The 18,510-nt window shown below is 38.5% G+C and overlaps 1 protein-coding gene across 3 annotated transcripts in view; it reads right to left on the bottom strand.

Moving 5' to 3' along the window:
• Positions 1-18,510, bottom strand: part of LOC122813455 (E3 ubiquitin-protein ligase HECTD3-like) — a 770,789-nt gene that overhangs the window by 536,103 nt on the left and 216,176 nt on the right. For all 3 annotated transcript variants that reach the window (XM_044085771.1, XM_044085770.1, XM_044085772.1), the window contains one exon: positions 11,130-11,243. In XM_044085771.1, coding sequence (XP_043941706.1) covers positions 11,130-11,243 — 114 coding nt within the window. The remainder of the gene's footprint in view (positions 1-11,129; positions 11,244-18,510) is intronic.

The following is an 18,510-nucleotide window of genomic DNA, read 5'->3' as shown; positions in this document are numbered from 1 at the left end:
CAGCATACTTAACTAAGAATGTCATGGAAAGATCCGGCAAGAGTAAGATCTGTAAGTGTAAAGAACTGAAACAACATACTGCAGAATCTGATAAAATGAATACAGGAGAGATGGTAATGAAAAAAAACCACACCTGTACCAAGTGAGAACAGACATTACTATTATTTTCAGTTGTAAATGAGTGCGCAGGAAGGTGCTATCCTTCAGAAGACAGAGAGACAGAGACAGAGATGTACAGACAGCAGAGGCAGATAATACTTAATGACCTCAGAGATGAAATAACATGACATTGTTAGTCATGACATGCACATTTAATTTGGTACTCCTTCATATGATATACAAAACAAAATCATAGGATCATAGGCATTACAAGGCAATTAAGTCACATGATTTGCATCTTGCCAGTACCTGCCCTCATGCTGTACCCACTCCCTTACAAGAAAGATAAAGCAAATCAGTCCTGGTGTAAGTATATGGGTACGCATCCAATCATCCAAGTTTAGTTTGCAGGAAAACAGCAAGTCACTTTGTTTAACTTGCAGTGGAAGATTTTTCTAGAGGTGAGGTTGGCACTAGGTAATAAATCTGCCTCTCTAGTGTGTTTAATTCATGTTGTTGAAACTTAAGTCCCAGTTTCTGTTATTAATGGAGTTATCTGACTCGAGAAATATAGGAGATCAAGAAGAAAGAGTTCCCTCATGGCTAGGAGTACAAGCACAGATCACCCAGCAAGAACCTATAAGAAAGGGATAGCACTTCAAGACTTACCTGATAGAGCACGTAGTTTAGGCCAACAGTCTTCTTGGTAGGAACCTACCTGGTTAATAATTAAGGCTAAATACAGAGGGATGATGACTTTTTATAACCCTAATATCATGCCTTAATATTGGTTTTGCTAAATATCTGAGCATTGTTGCTACATGGTGGTTGAAGGAGAGGAAATTTTCAACCCAGGTTCCAAGATCCCTGACTATATTATTATTTTGGAATGGATTATTGGCTATACTGCATACTGGGGGCAGAAATGTTTACCAGATGTAACAGTGCTACACTTTCATTTAATTTCCCTATACACCACTGTTTTACAGTGGTTAGTTCCTGTCATAATGAATGAGTAGTAACACCTAGTTTGTTGCCAAAAAGGAGAGGTCCTAGTACTGCTCCTTGTGCCATCATATTTTCCATAACTCTGTGGGTTCTTTCTTTCAGCCATTTGCCTGCCCACCACATCACATATGATTCACATATGGATCTACGTTTAATGCATTTAGCTAGCAAATGATGCCAGCTTGGTGTGTAGTACTGAATACTTTAGTCAGACCCAGATAAGCTGTGTGAACAAAATGACCACTGTCTACAATTTGTGTGATCTTCTTAAAGAAGTTAACGAATGTGAACAGGTGGAATCATCTGTCTTTCACAAATCCAAACTGAAGTGGATCTAGTTTAATAAGGGTTTGGGTATTATAGTTTATGAGGTAGGATGTCATACATTCTATGGGTTTGCAAATTACACTAGTCAGACAAATAGATCTTCAGACTTCTGGGACCAAGATACAGCCGCCCTTGTGAAGGGGCATCATAATTGCAGATTGCCATACCTTAGGGTCAAAGTCTATAGCAAGCCTAATGTTAAACAATTTAAGGAGTTGTTCCATGAGGGAGTGGTTGACATTATTTATAAAGCTTCCATGTAAGTTACCAGGCCCCCATGGAAGTATTGTATTTGGTCTAAGAGAGCAGCTTCAGCACTTGTCCTTTCTGATTTTTCAGAAGGTATAATGGATTTTGGAATTTGTGTTATTAAGACAGTTATTTCATTGGTAAACCTTGCACTAAGTCTCACTGCTAAAACATTTGTTACGTCATCTGGGACAGAGTTGGTGGTGCCATTTTAGATAAGATCAGAATAGAGCTGGATTTTATTCTTTAGTTTCCTAATGTTACTAAAGAAGGACTTAAATTATTCTTGGTTTCAAAGGCTAATTTAAGTTCACCATTTACCTTACTAGCCTGATAGTAACTTTTAGTTCCTAACTTATATTCCTGATTCAGTCTTTAATATGAAGAATTTTAGAGATGCTGTATGATTTAATTTTTTCCTCTTGTTAAACAATTTTATTTAAGCTGGTAGACCACCATGGTAATTTGTTCTTAATCTTCCTATCTAACTCTAGCAGGGATGGCCAGTTCTAGGCACTTATCCACTGGGAAAAGAACTTCTCTGAATAAACAGCAGTTGTCTCACTGTTGACTCTCATATATATTTTTATTTTCATCTGGCTTTGTATTTTTCTTGATGTGCGCTTCCTCTCTGGGTTGTCTTTGGCAGAATTGGTGCTCTACAATGTACAGATCACCACACATTTACCAAATTCTCCTCCTACATCGACCTCTCTCATTCTCTTTTTGTCTTTTAAACTTGGATTGCCTCTCTCATTGAATCTGCTGTGAATGAGGGATAGTTAAAGTTTTACAGATCTGCACATTCTAGTTAGGAGTCTTAGCTCAGTCAAATATTGATCAGTATTTTTCATCTTCATTTTCATCTGTCACAAAAATGATACCTTTGCCTGAAGTGCAAGTTGCATTGTTGTGAGTTACTTTTAAAATTTTGTTTGCTTGTTAGCCTGGTCCAGCTTGACAACAAACGCCTGCCTGAGGAAAAAAAACTGCAGCCTTACAAGATTTGTCCCCACCCTCCGGGCCCCTCCCCCACATAAGAGAGAGAGAGAGTGAGAGAGAGAGAGAGGCCTTAGGGCCAATAGCCTAATAATTTCCTATGATCCTATATGAGATGGAAGCTCAAGGGGAAGAAAGAGCGAGACAGAGCGACAGAGAGAAAAATTAGAAAACTAGGGGACGACTTGTGAATGTTAGTTAAATAAGGGGTGGACTGGTGGTTGCTGGCAAGTCCTCATATATTAAGAGGTTGTTTATTCTTCTGTTTGGTTATAAAGATATCCCGAGCTGAGTGGCCTTGTCTATTGGTAGACTGCTTGACTTGAGCTAGTTAAGAACATGTGGAGTTATGTGGTCTTGAGTGGGTTTGTTAGTTATCTTAGATATGCTCAGCAGACATTGCAGTATAGTAGTCTGTGAGTCAGAGTCACTTTAGTTAGTTTCATATAATTAGGTTATAATAGCCAGGTAAGCCTGACTAAGGCTTCACATTGGTGAGAATAAAGAAGCATATCAGCCTAAATACATACAGTTATGCTATAGACTTGCTCAAATTTACATGTGGTGTTTGTGAGATGTTAGTACTTGGGAGGCATACAAGAAGAGAGGAGCAGGTAAGCATATGAATACTCATAAAAGATAAAAGCTCTGGCCTTGTGCAATATGCCAAACCTCTGACTGTTTCTTGTAATGTTTGGCTTGATATGGGAGGATCAAGCAGGAGCTCATTGTCTGACATCACCCTGTGAAGCTCTGCTGATTTTATAACCTCAGTGAGTGACTGATCGTTGGAGGTAATAAGCAAGCCTGGAACAAGTGGGGAAAAAGACTGTAAACCCAAACACAGGTTTTATTCTGAATATAAGACAGTACTGAGCTGGGCTTAAACAGATTTACATTGGTGTTGAATTTCTAACTGTACAGCTAACACTGTGGGAAAAGTACAAATCCCTATGAAGTATCCAGAGGGATTTCCAGATTTGTGAAGGTGGCATTATCAAACCTGACAACCTGACATCCATTAAAAGGTACCTGTAAAACCGCTGGGTAGTAATACTGTGTCCTGTGATAAAAATCTTACTTAGATGGAGTTGGTGGTTGCCTCTACCAAGTACATTTGACTGACCAACAAAGTACTGACAAAGTACTGACATATGTGCTACAGTTATTCTCCGCAAGTGTGAAGGCAAAGAGCTTCAGTTTTATGGACTTCTTGATGTCTGTCAGTGTGACATACATGTAAACAGTAAACATGTCTTTCCACAACTCAAAAATCCTTACTGAACCATTCTTGAATGAAGCACAGCTAAATAATTCACAATTACTTCTAAATCCTTAAAAAATACAGCTCTTCACCCCAAAGCACATCTCTGCCAAAATAACACTATTTACTGTTGTTTCTACCAAGAACACCATGATAGAACAAGTAAACCGCACAAAACTACTGGGTGTCAACACAGATAACCAGCTGAGATTCAACCACTGGGTATCACACACAGTTACAAAATCTCATCAAAAACTAGGTATGTATGAGCACATCCACTCGTGCATGAATCGTGCCATCCCATATAGAACCAAGATGCTCTCCTCCAAAAAAAGGAAGCCAATCTGGTGGTCCCCTGCCATAAACAAACTATACAACAGAAGAAAGAAACTGTTGCAGAAAAGAGGAAAATCCCAGGATGCAAAAAACTCCCTTACCAGCCACAGTAAGAAGCTGAGAGCCCTAATAAAATCCTCTAAAGCTAGTTATGAAAATAAAATTGCAAAAGATTCCAAAGACAACCACAAGGCATTCTATAGTTATGTCAAGAATCTAAATGGCAATGCTCAGATCTGCGCTGAGCTACAACAGAATGGCATTAAATATACTGATCCCAAGGATATTGCCAATATCCTGGCAGATCAATTTAGTGCCAACTTCACCCTCCTCTCACCCCCTAAAGGGCCCATTTCAGTACCAAAAGATTGCCACATTCCGGTCATCACGGCCACACAGGTAGAAACCGCACTTTCCAAAGCTAAGAATACAGCATCCATGGGACCAGATGACATCCCGGGCTGTGTACTACATGAACTACAAAATGAACTGGTACCTTACCTAAGTGTCATGTTTAATCATAGCCTCACTACAGCCTTTGTGCCCACTGAGTGGCGCACAGCTACATTTATTCCACTCCACAAGGGGGGGATCCACCTTGGATCCCGTGAACTACCGTCCCATCAGTCTAACGAGCCTGATCTGCAAGGGCATGGAATGCATTATCATGGAACTTATAAACAAAGACATTGGAAACCTTCAAATACTGGACCCCACCCAGTTTGGGTTCCTAAAGGGCAGATCTTGTCTCCTGAACCTGACTGACTTCTTCAAATCAGTCTCCAGAGCTGTGGATGAGGGTAAGCTGGTCCACACAGCCTATCTGGACTTCGCCAAGGCCTTCGACACCATACCCCACTGTGGAATCATAGATAAACTTACTAAGCTGGGCATAAATCCCTACATCACTCGATGGGTTGCCAACTGGCTTACTGACAGTACCCAGACTGTAAAAGTAGCCAACTCCAAATCCAGCTCCAAATAAGTGACAAGTAGAGTACCTCGGGGTTCAGTCCTGGGACCGCTCTTGTTTGGAATCTACTTCTCTGAAGTACAGGCCAACACTAAGGGACTCTGGCTAACAAAGTTTGCAGATGACTGCAAACTGGGAGCCATTACTGAATCACCAAATTATGTGGATATTCTACAAAAGGGCCTTACAGAAACAGATGCTTGGTGCCAGAGCCATGGGCTCAAGCTTAATGCCAAGAAATCTATAGTTATCCCCTTTGGGAAAAATCATGTACCCATGAATTACCACATAGGTGACAGTAGACAACACTGAAAGTGTGATGAGAGACTTAGGGACACAGGTGGACAGTGGTCTCACCTTCGATAACCACATCATCACAACAGTCAGGAAATCCTGCTGTGTGGCACACCTCATCACTAAGGCCTTTTCATCCAGAAAAAAGGAGGTCATTGTCCCACTGTACTCATCCCTCATTATACCCATTATAGAGTACAACGCCCCATTTGGTATGTACTCACAAGACATCTGCAACAGCTGCCAATGCTGACCGTCTAAAAAAACTCCAGCTATACTCTGTGGCATATCATCTACTCAGAGGAGATCTCTGCTTAACATACAAGGCCACGTCAAACCCTTAGTTGTTGGTATTGCTCCCTTAAAGAAATCCCAATCCCTCAGAGCCACATGCTCCAGGGATCTAAACCTTGTCATCACAATGAACAAAACATGCTGGAGGGATAGGTTCCTGACCCAGAGACTCCCCATACTCTGGAATAGACTGCCCATACATGTCAAGCAGAGCCCCTCTTTGGCCCTCTTCAAAAGGAACCTTGATGATTGGATGGGAGATAGGAAATTCACCCTTGGGATCACATCAGTTGCCCTGCTAGACAGGGGTCCAGGGAAGTAAATATTGTGGGAAGAAGTATCCAGGGAATTGTTATGGCTAGGCTTGTATAGGCCCTAGGGCCAATAGCCTAGTACCAACCTATGAACCTATGATATAGCCAACTTGCTGGCAGACAGGTTCAGTGAAAACTTCAACTCCCTGTCCCCATCAGTAAACCAGGACCCCAGCACCTTCCTCCCTCCCCTCATCACCAGGGAGCAGGTCTTTAATGTCCACTCAAAGGCAAAAAATACAGTCTCCATGGGATCCGACAACATCCCTGGCTGTATCCTACATGAACTCAGGCATGAGCTCTCAGCTCCATTAGGCACCCTATTCAACCAAAGCCTGAGCACTGGCTTCATCCCAGCCAAATGGAGGACAGCCACTGTCATCCCTCTACACAAAGGTTGAGCATCTACTGACACAGGCAATTGTAGGTGCATCAGCCTAACTAGCCTGATCTGCAAGGCCATGGAATATGGACCTTATAAACAAGGACATTGGCAACCTCCAAACACTTGACCCCACACAGTTTGGTATTGTCAAAGGGAGATCTTGCCTGTTAAAACTTGGTTGACTTCTTTGAAAGAGTCACCAAAGCCATGGTCGATGAGAAGACTGTGCACAACGCCTACCTTGGCCTAGCCAATGCCCTAGACACTATTCCCCACTTGAGCATAATAGATAAACTCTCCCAGTTAGGCATCAACCCATATGTTATCAGATGGGTAGCTAACTGGCTCACTGATAGAACCCACTCAGTCAAAATAGGGGAAGACACCTCTAGTAGTAGACCTGTAATGAGTGGTATACCCAAGGATTGTTTTTGGGGCCTCTACTGTTTGGGATATACTTTACTGAGGTGCAAGCCAAAACCAGTGGTCCATGGCTAACCAAGTTTGCAGATGACTACAAGCTGGGCGCTGTCTTAAATTCCCCTAGTGATGTGAACATCTTCCAAGAGGGCCTTATCCAAACTAATGACTGGTGCCAGAAGCATGCCTCAAACCGAATGCTAAGAAATGCATCATTATCCCCTTCAGCTTTTTTTACCACCATGTTGCCTCCACTGTACAGAAGGCTTTCTACATGGCTAATCTCATAAGTAAGGGGATTTCATCCAGGAACAAGGAGGTCATAACATCCCTGTACTACTCCCTTATCAGACCCAATATCGAGTGCAGTGCTGGCTTCGGCATGTACCTTGCCAAGCACATGTGGCAGCTGGAGAGATCACACAGGTTCCTGATAGGAAAATCCAGGGTCTCAAACACCTATCCTACACAGATAGGCTAAAAGCCCAGTCGCTCTTCTCAGAAATGTACAGACTGCTCAGAGCTTATCTGTGTCTGGCATACAAGACCATCTCAGACCTAGCCTTGATGTAGTTGCTGTATATTCTCAAGTCAAACTACACTCATGCAACCCACACGCAAGACCTCAACCTGGTCTGTGGCATTAAAAGAACTTGTTGTTGGGATAGATTTGTGTCCCAGAGACTTCCCAATCTATGGAATAGACTCCCTCTCCATGTCAAGCAGAGTACTTCTCTAGCCCTCTTTAAGGAGAACCTGGATGACTGGATGGGAAACAGAAAATACACCCCTGGAATCCCACTTGTGTCCCTGTTGGACAGGGGAAACAGGTGCTGACACATGGGTAAAATTATTGACAAGGCTTATAAGGGCCTCCTATCATCCTATGAACCTATGAATCAATGAAAATTAAACTACTGAGAGCTACCACTTCACCTAGCTTTCCCTCAATACTTACAATTCACAGACTTCTCTGTAAGCCAGGAAATTGCGCAGCCCCTAACAACATAATACAGCATTACTCCACCAGCTGAATTTTTCATTCTATATAAAAATCACTAATCACTATAACCAAAACATCCAATACTGCAGGTGACTCTTTATATTCAAATAATGTAGCTAAACTATGGAGTCACATCCCCTATCACTGAGATCCATTCAGAATGCAAACTCATTTAAAACATAACTAAAACTTCACCTATCAAAACAATGGATTTGCTCCTGTATATTTCCAGGATAAAAGCCACTGTTATCTTCATTTTGCCATATCATCAAACCGTTTGTCTTCATTCAGAATCCTGTACCCCACAAACAATCTTTACTTACGCCTGAATAGTTTTACAAGCACCTCTTAGCTATATTCACTATTTTGTGACACTGTTCATCTCTACCTTCATGCTTCTAATGTTAACTTTATTATAGCCATATACATAATTGTCTATGAACCTGCTTTACACCCCACCTCTTAACTACAGTATCAACATTTTCTACCTTGCCTAGTTCTTTCCCTCACCCCAGTTTCTTTGAATTTCTGTGTAGTAATTGCATGGTCTACTATCTATCTGACAAACCAACTAATACACCTCTTCAAATGCTTAATGTTGAATCTTTACTAATGCAAACTATTTTATGTACTGTAATAGCTGCCTTTATTTCATACAAATGTAATCTAATCAACAAATGCATGTATAGTTGTTACTATAGCAATAACCCACGCCTGGGTGTGGGTAATGCTGGATTTACCCACGGTTGGAGTGGTTTGGCCACAAGGGCGAAGCCCGAGTGGCCAAACAAAGCCAACCGTGGGCAAATCCAGCATTACCCACACCCTGAAGTGGGTTATTGCTATTATACAATGACATTATTTAAGAAAAAAAATAATTACTTTTCTTAAATAATGGCATTGTATAATGCCTCCTTGCTGCCCTTCCGCAGCTGTCTGGTATTCTGCGGCAGTTCTGATGTACTGCGCATGCGTATGCCTATGCAGTACATCAGAGCTGTGGGCAAAAGCAATGGAGAAAGCAAGATCTCCATTGCTTTTTACTGTTTCGCTATGTTAAATGGGTTTAACATAGCGAGACAGCTTTAAAAAAGCAACGGAGAATCTCCGTTGCTTATTTTAAAGCTGTCTCGCTATGTTAAACCCATTTAACATAGTGAGACAGTTTTGAAAAAAGCAACGGAGAAAGCAATATTTCCGTTGCTTTTTACAAACTGTTTCGCTATGTTAAATGGGTTTAACATAGCGAGACAGCTTTAAAATAAGCAATGGAGATCTCCGTTGCTTATTTTAAAGCTGTCTCGCTATGTTAAACCCATTTAACATAGCGAGACAGGTTTAAAAAAAAAAGCAATGGAGAAAGCAAGATCTCCGTTGCTTTTTACACACTGTCTCGCTATGTTAAAGGAGTTTAACATAGCGAGACAGCTTTAAAAAAAGCAACGGAGATCTCCGTTGCTTTTTTTAAACCTGTCTCGGTATGTTAAACTCCTTTAACATAGCGAGACAGTGTTTTAAAAAAGACTTATACTAATAGAAAAAGTCCGGGTGACCGGACCTTTTTCCATTAGTATAAGTCGATTTACAACGTGCACACTGACGAATCAGCGTGCACGTTTTGGAATATTAATGGGTGGTCATGGTATAATGTGCATTATTTAATGTCTGTTCATGTATATTACTGAATGTATTTTTAAAAATGTTTGTAATATGTTGCAGCTTTTCTCTCTGGACCTCCTCTGAGAAGGGGTTTTGACTAAACCCACACGGACAAACTCAGTAAATAAAAGCAAGATAAAAGTGAAATAAATAAAAAAAAGTATCCGCAAGTTTGTCAGGTGTTCCTGTCTAAATGGGGCTGTTTGTAGCTTGAAACCTAAAATGCTAAACATCCTATGACAGTCTACACTTTCCTTTCTTGTTTCAACTTGATAATTTTCAAAATAGCCAGGATTCATATTTGCCATCAATAGCTTTTTACTGGTGCCACAATGTTTCATTCTTTATATGTAGTAGGGTGGACCTTTATTTATTTTTTCTGCTGCATACAGCATCATTGTATTGAGCAATGGTACACAGCCGATCCTCTCACAAACAGGAAATCAGACCTGTGTTAACATATTGAGTGTCTGTTTGGAAACACGATCCACTCAGTAGTGCTACTAGCTCATGTTATTTCAACAGCAGAAGCCAGAAATATACTGTTATCAAGTTATGTGTGGGCTTCTCTACTGATCCCTGAGTTATAACTCGAAGAGGTTGTATCTGGTTGAGTTCAGCTCAACAAAGATGAACTCCCTGATTGATATTTTCCATGGGAAATCCCTGCTGGTGTAATTTCGAAGTGTATGCTGGCAGTGTTTTCTTTCTTTTAAGAGATTCCTCCCTTTTTCACATTTTTGTCACCATGGAGTTGTACATATCAGTTCAAAGGTATAGGGGAAGAAGGTAGGGAGTGCAGGAGGTAAACCCCCTTGCAAAGATATTGAGTTCAATTTTTGATCTTGCTGAATTTAATTTGATGAGTCACAGTGGAAGCTTTGCAAGTCATGGTCACAGTTTCAGAATTTTGTTAACTGGACATTTTGACTGTCAAGATTGTATAATAATTGCTTGATTTGAGTATCTATAAGTAGCACTGTGAGGCAATTTTTTAATGCACTACAGTTTATTCTACCTGAAATATCTTATGTGTAGAAATAATTATATTGTGATATTTTATGTTAGATTTAATGCACAAATGAGGTTCTACACTTACAGTTTAGACTGGCTAAGACAGTTATCTAATAAGCAAGAGACCAGATTGAGTAAAACCCCATATTTTGCAGACTTAAGGAAATGATTCATTCAGTAACCATTTATTTTAGCTATTATCATTTTCCAAGTTTGCTGACTATTTTTCTCTCATTAAGACAGACAGCGGTCATATGGCAGCCATTAATAAACAACTGCCCTCTTATGGTTACACACAAGGAGTATGTCCCACATCTTCTAATTTCAAATAGAACCACTAGTTAGAAGTTTGATTTTAATACTGCAAACCACCACAAGAATCAAAGGCAGTCTTCTAAAATCATGTCATCTAGAGACTTTATTGTCAGGCTGATGTATGCAGCTGTTGCAGGTACATTCAACAGTGTTAATATAAACAACCTTGGACTTACTTGTCAATTTCAATTTCATTGAGTATCTTTAAGTCATTGGACTGCTTCCCATAGACATTAACCTTCTTTGGCAAAAAGGAACTATCCATTTCATCCATCAATAAAATGAGCTTCCTGAAAATAAATGTAAAAATAGCAATTAGAAAGGAATTAATACTATGCATTCACATTCCAACTGTGCAACCCTCACCACACTTCAAACGGAAATTTTAAAAGGCCCAAAAAAATAACAAAGTGGACCAGCTTGATAATTTTGACTAGCTGATGACTATGGGAAGTCATGGCATACAGGATCTAAGTGTTTCTCATGCAAAGCATTTCTAGTCAGGACTAAATATATTTTTGATACTTTGCCTGTACTGTCTATAGATCATCAGCCCCTCCCTATCAATAGGCCTGTTTTTCACCCATCACTGGGTTGAAGTTTGAATGGGATGGGCCATTATTTAAACATCCATTGGCGTGGTTTAAATTTTTGCAGTTTTCTCCCTTCCTCTAACTGTGTCCATCTGAAAAGGCATTGGGAAAAGGAGTTCAACAAGCCATCTGCAAAGGATGTTCCCTTGCTTCTGTAAAGATCTTTTTCTCTAAGCAACCTTGCCAGTCCCCTCACAGTATGATCCGTGGTCTCACTACTCTCTACCAGTGAGATCACATTGCCACTGTGCCTCTGAGTACAGACAACCCATCCCAGCTTCCAGGAGAGGTTTGTGGGGAATGTCCACGCATTCCTCCCTTTCTCTGGCTCCTTCAGAGCTGGAGCCGATAAACTTAATTACCTGGATTGCAGTCAAGACTCCATTCATCTCCACTATGTAGCCAGGATAGGTCAGGAAATATATTGATGTTGGTTGTTTCAGTGCCACAAAGCCAGATCGTTTACTTTATTAGCATTGATGGGAATCACAGCGTGTACTTTGATAACTGAAAAGTTGTCTAGAGGGTAAGCAGGAATGAACATCATATGATTCTTTGGAAGATAAATCATAGCTTCTCGATTCACTCACCTGACTAGTGATAAAAAGCTTAATATCACTATTCTAGTGATCAATTCTCTTGTCATTCCCAGGTTATAATTCCAAGGATGTTGCACTAAATTTTGGGATTGCACTGTTTCATGGATTTACATTTTAATTGAGATGGTATGATTTTAGAACTAGTATATATAAGTAAAAAAGAGTATGGAGGAACCCCAAACATAAGTGTGCAGGTAGGCTTGCTACCTGCAAAGAAGATTTTGTGTGTGCCATGCCAGTTTCAAACATGCTTTGTGTTTTTAGTGTCTCTGAGATTTTGTGACCATTATTTTCTGAGGTGATCATAAAACTCAGATTTTCATTGAAAAATGACATAGTAGTAGCAAACTACAATCTAAGATGGACAGTAGATAACCAGACATTGCCAGTGCTGTCAGTGCCTGCCTACCTGCAAGGGGATATAAAGTAGAAGAAATGTGAAGTGGTTGTACATTGAAAGATGGACCTTTTAACCTTCTCCATGGCTAACCTGAGAACTGACTGCATGACACAGGTGGGAATTAAGGTCATAACCCCTGCTAGCAGCGCTCTGTTTGATGAACACCACTGCAAGATGGGAGCTGGATATAAAGGCTCTAAAGTAAAAGGATGGGGTACAGAAAGATTCAATTATTTTATTTTATTGTGCCACAGCCTAGACTGCATATGACAATATCAGGGTAGTGGGAATGATAATAGGAATTAGAACAGGCATTTTAAAAATTGTAACTGTGGAAAATAAATTGGACTCTTCACTGTCAGCAAAAGTAAGACACTGGTACTCCCTGTATTAGTGATAAAACTCAAGGCAGAGAAGCTCAATTCTGTGTCCCACTAAAAAGATAAGCATAAGGGGTACATAGCCAAAAACAAATCACTGCAAGGCACTAGTGCTGGCATGACAGTTAAACGTGTTTAGAAGGACAAATAAAACTGGCATCTGGTGTAATAGATTGTTTTTAGAAGAGATAAAGCTAACCACTTAATACAATATGAATAAGATGATTAACAGAAAAAAATGTACACAAAACCGTAATTTGTATTACATGTAAAACAGTCTATTGTTTTAATGAGAAACCAAAGAAGTGTGTCCATAAACCGACTAAAAAATAAAATGCTGCAAAAAAACACTAGTCACAACCCTTCAAAATGTAATGGAAATCCCAAACGGTTAAATTGTTTTTCGTGGAGTGTTTTTTTGTTTTGAAATGACATGTTATTATAAGACAAATAAAAAAAATGAAAAAGAATAAAATAAAATAAAACAAACAATAGGGTCTACTTTGAGTTATCAAAGTCAAATGTACTATGCCAGGTCTACCACTGCTGAGATTCATTTCATATATTCTACTGATCTGCAATGTGTTTTCAGGGGGTTACCTTCTCAAAATATGGGAGGTCTGCTATGTGCCTGTATATCTATGTCCTCTAAATCTACTTTATCCGAAGTCACACCAACTCAGAGAAAAAAAGGAATTAAGTTATTTTGCTTTTCTTTGAACTGTTATGACCTTAGAGGTCATATATTTACAGACCAGGGTGTAGGGGAGCAGTCTTCACATCAGGATATGCAAAGGATACATCTCCCCTGTAAGACTGCTTTAAAATGTTTTTTACAGGCAAACTACCACAATGATCAGACTGGGTGGTGTGATAAGGTGGTTGGAGGCCTGGACTTCAGAAACATCTGCTTCATGAAGCTCTATAAATCCCAAATAACATAATAACATTCAACATTATTACATAATAGCCATCTAAACTAATTGAGACTAATACAAAAATAGTTAATTTAAGCTCTTGCACATATGCTGATGAAATATCAGAAATGTCCAGCAATAACAATAACCCCCTTTATCAAACACTAAACTGACTTTTAAACCTACATGTGAACTTGAAAGCATTTATAATTTTTTAACAACATTTAAAAAATGACAGAGATTTAGGTCTTTATGATTCTTTCACTTTATAGACATGTAAGAATTAACAAAGGGTAGATATGTTCTTATTAATGTGCTGTTCTTTGGATGTGCAGTCTCCATCAAGTTGCCCAGAAGAAAGTGAGGCCATTCCATCCAATCCCAAAAGTGAAAGTATAACAGAGGGTCCATTCATTAAAACAGAATATAAAAATGAGTCAAACAATATCTATGAAAGATATGCAAAAATACTAGCATTTAATGGTCAGAGAATGAATATGAGCCAATTAAAGTAGAAAACAGAAAAAAATTCAAAAGATGCAAGATAAGTATTATTCAGAATCATAAAATGAGTATTAAAAACTTATACAAGCATATTATCCTCAATAAATGATTTAATATTTGTCACCAACTCATTTCTAGAGTTGACTCAGCAAAATAGCTATTACAAACCACAGAGTGGAAAATGAGTTTACTATCAAAAGCCTGAAAAGTAACTTACTGTTGTTCTGATTTTTGAGGGTAAAGGTGCAAAAAAAATGAAAATCCTGAACTGGAATTACATCGCCTTGAGATGCAACTCGCATTCGCAGTTTTGAGTGTCACTGTTTACAACTGGATTGCACTACAGTGGGGATCAGGAACATTATCTTTTCCTCACTGTAGTGCAGTCACAGAGTTAGAATATCTAATTTGCAGGGAGTGTGGGGAGTGCAGGGGGGCTTACCCCTCTGCAAAACAGTAACAAAATGTATGATTTGTCGAGAGCTGTTTTGCAGGTCTTGAACAGCATACAGTAAGCCAAATGTCAATTCTTCCCTTCTGAATGAATCAACATTTTGAAGTTAGGTGAGTTAGCATGATTGTTTCTGATGTTATTTTTTAATCTGAACACAGGAAAATAAGCCTTTCATGATTTTGATAGGAAACCTAGAAAATGCACCTTTTGTGACCACCTCAAGTTAGGCACTAAACCTTTTTTAATAAAGTGTTTATTTTTAAAGAGAGTGTTGAATATTAGAAATCCCCTTACAAAATCAGGGATGAAAATATAGTTGAACTTAATTATAAAATATTTAAGACTGGGGTATAATCAAGTGTAGCTAGACACATAGAACAGACTGAAAATATAAATGTTATATGAAATCTATTATTTTTAAAATGTATACAATATGAACAATTTCATAAGTACCCATTTTGTTATCCAGTAATATACTGAGATTATACATAATTAGCTGATATCTTTTACAAATGTCCAGTAGGTTGACCAAAGCTAAAACTATCCAAAAACAAATAAATTTATTTAGGAAATCTTTAGAAGTAAATAGTACAGGCAGTAGGGAAATCTGATGGGATTTCAAAAAAAAAAAAACTCATACTCACATGAACCCAATTTTGCACCCAAGAAGTTGTGTAAGAGGTTAGAGTAAAACTTTAAATACATTTATATACTCTGTCAAGTAAATAATGTATATACAATTAGGGATTTGGGCCTACTGTCATACATGAGCAATGTGAGTTTATCATACAAGCCATAACCACTTTAGGATAACAAAGACATTTAGAAAATTCAGGATGCAGAAAAGTTAATACTTACGGACATAAAAAAAGTAATGAGATTATGTGAAAAAAAGAATTTTGGAAAAATATTCATGTTTAGAAATGGTGGCCTTTGAGATTAATGAAAATGAAGAAATTGACCAATTTTGAACCTCCTTCTGAATAGATCTATATTATTTAAATAAAGTATGCTAATTGATAATGTTAATCTCTTCCAAAAAAGATAGTAGTCAAGTATTTAAAAGACATAATTAACTTCAAACATAAACTTGTCAATTAAATAGAATAATTGTCACTTAGAGCAAATGATTGAGATGTCACCAAACGTAACATATAACTAAAAACCCTGGAGTACATCTCCACTTCGTGCAAGATTTTAGAGAAATCAGATCTAGAAGAAATAGTATAAATTATAATGTCATCTCTTAAGGTAGTTGCTCTGATAAAAATAACTAAATAAATTAGTTTAATTAAATAAGCTGCATTTAGAAAGAACATTCAAAAGAGTTTCAATATATAGATTGAAAACATAAGGAGACAGCTGACTGCCCTGCCTATTCCCAGCAATTAACAGAACTGAAAAAAGATGGCTTAATTATACAAGAGTTTTGTTATAGGGTATGAGTTAAGATGGAAACACATTCTTCTGTAACACTGTACAAAAGAAACAGGATACATTGTTACAACCCATATGAGCATCAACTTAGGAGACCAAAAGATTGTAGCTTTATGACTGATTCATTAAGATTAAAAATTGAAACAATAAAGATTGATCAATGGTCTGTCTACCCTGTATGATACTGTACCAAAAGGCAGTTTGTAAAACAAAGCTGTGTAATCTTAAGAACTCAGAAAATGTATTGAAAAATCTGGCACATTTACCTGTCTTTCTGTAACCTGTGAATGGCAGTCAGAATATTGCTTCTTGTGACCACTGTTCATATAGAGACATGGACTCCAGATATACCCTAGGTCAGCCTGCTTCAAGTTAAGTGTATTAAGAAGCAAACTTACAGAGTACTCTTTAATGCTACCAGAAGTGATAGAAGAGATGTCAGCAAATTAATTCAGAGAAAACTTTCAACATATCCTGTATTTTAGAAAAAAAATATTCCCGAAAGAAAATATGTAAAATAAAGTTATTGGGTTTGTCTAGCTTTATACCATTGGTTAGGTAAGAAGAGAGGGGATGTGTCCAATATGAACATTTAAATAGTAAAAACAACTCTCTAGAGTATTAAAAAATATTCTCCCGTAACCTAATAATCTATGAACTTGCTGCAGAGAATGTGTCCAAATGAAGTGTTTTTCAGCTTCTCAATTGCTATTGTCTTTTTCTCCAGACTTTAAAAAAATCAACAAAAACAGGCAAATTTTTGATTTGGTATATGGGTATGAACTATGGAAATAGGTATAGCAAAAATAGTCTTATTTTCCTAAGGCTGTACAGCTCTGAAGGTTATTTTATTCATATTTGCTTAACTCCAGATAAATTGTGGTAGATGTAATTTTAAGGTGTCATTTTATGTCTTCTGTGAAAAAAATAACATTTTCCTGTTGGCATAGCCTTTTTTTTTGCATTAGTATACTTGTATCCTTTGATAGTCACATTGCCACAGTAGTCAGGAAGTCCTTCTATGTGGCACACCTCATCATAAAAGGGTTCTCATCCAGGAAAAAAGAGGTCATTGTTCCCCTCTACTTGTCACTCATTAGACCCATTATAGAGTACAACTCCCCTTTTGGAATGTACCTCACAAGACATCTGCAGCAGCTGGAAAGGCCACATAAGTACCTCACAAAGAGGATTACTGGCCTCAAACAAATGCCCTACACTGACCGCCTCAAAAAAACTCCAGCTTTACTCCGTAGCATATCGCCTACTCCGAGGTGATCTCTGCCTAACATATAAAGCTATGTCAAACCCAGAGCTGTTTGACATGCTACACCTAAAGAAATCCCAATCCCTCCAAGCTACATGCTCTAGGGACCTAAACCTTGTCACCACAATAAACAGGACATGCTGGAGGGATAGATTCCTGTCCCAGAGACTTCCTATACTCTGGAGCAAGCTACCCATCTATGTCAAGCAAAGTTCTTCAAAATCTTGATGAGTGGATGGGAAACCCCAGGGATCACTTCTGTGTCTCTGCTGGACAGTGGCACAGGAAAATAACTTTCTTAGGTGGGTAAGCTATGGTACCTTGCTGGCTAGGCTTAAGTAGGCCCTTGGGCCGATAGCCTAGTACCTACCTATGAACCTATGAACCTATGTACTTGCACATGGTTCTCAGTTATCTGTGTTCTTTATGCCCCATACTGGATTTATCGATCTTTTAGACATGTTAGGTCAGGTTTCTATTCATCAACAGCTGCTTGAAATCAGACTTAGGTCATCTACAGCACACATGCTTTACTCAGACTTGACTTAGGGAGTCAAGCCCAGAAAGGAGGTGATAGAATATAGAAGGGGTAAATGTAAAGCATTTCCAGTGGCAGTGTAATACTTGATATTTGAGAATATTACCCAGCTTATTCCACTCAGAAAAGCTGCTGAAAAGAAATGTGAATGATTACTGACCATGAAAACTTTAATGGACATAATGGGATACTGTTTCTTCAATGAAAACATGCTGGCTAGGGGTTGATGAGAGCATCTCCCACAATCTGGCACATTTATCTGTCTTTCTGTAACCCGAGTATAGCTTTGTCTTTCTTTTTTCTTGCTAAAGTTACATTTCGTTACTGACACTCCAGCCCCTTTTCGTTTATGATACTGCTGATATTTTTTTCTATTTTGCATTTTCTTACTATGTTTTTATTTCACAAATCTAGTACTTTGCATTTCTTTGTTCTCAGTCTAACCTACTGTTCATTCTTTCTATCTTC

Source organism: Protopterus annectens, chromosome 10.part0 (genome assembly GCF_019279795.1).
Source record: "Protopterus annectens isolate FY-2018-M chromosome 10.part0, PAN1.0, whole genome shotgun sequence".
Taxonomy (NCBI): Eukaryota; Metazoa; Chordata; order Ceratodontiformes; family Protopteridae; genus Protopterus; species Protopterus annectens.
This window is presented reverse-complemented; position numbering and strand designations above follow the sequence as displayed.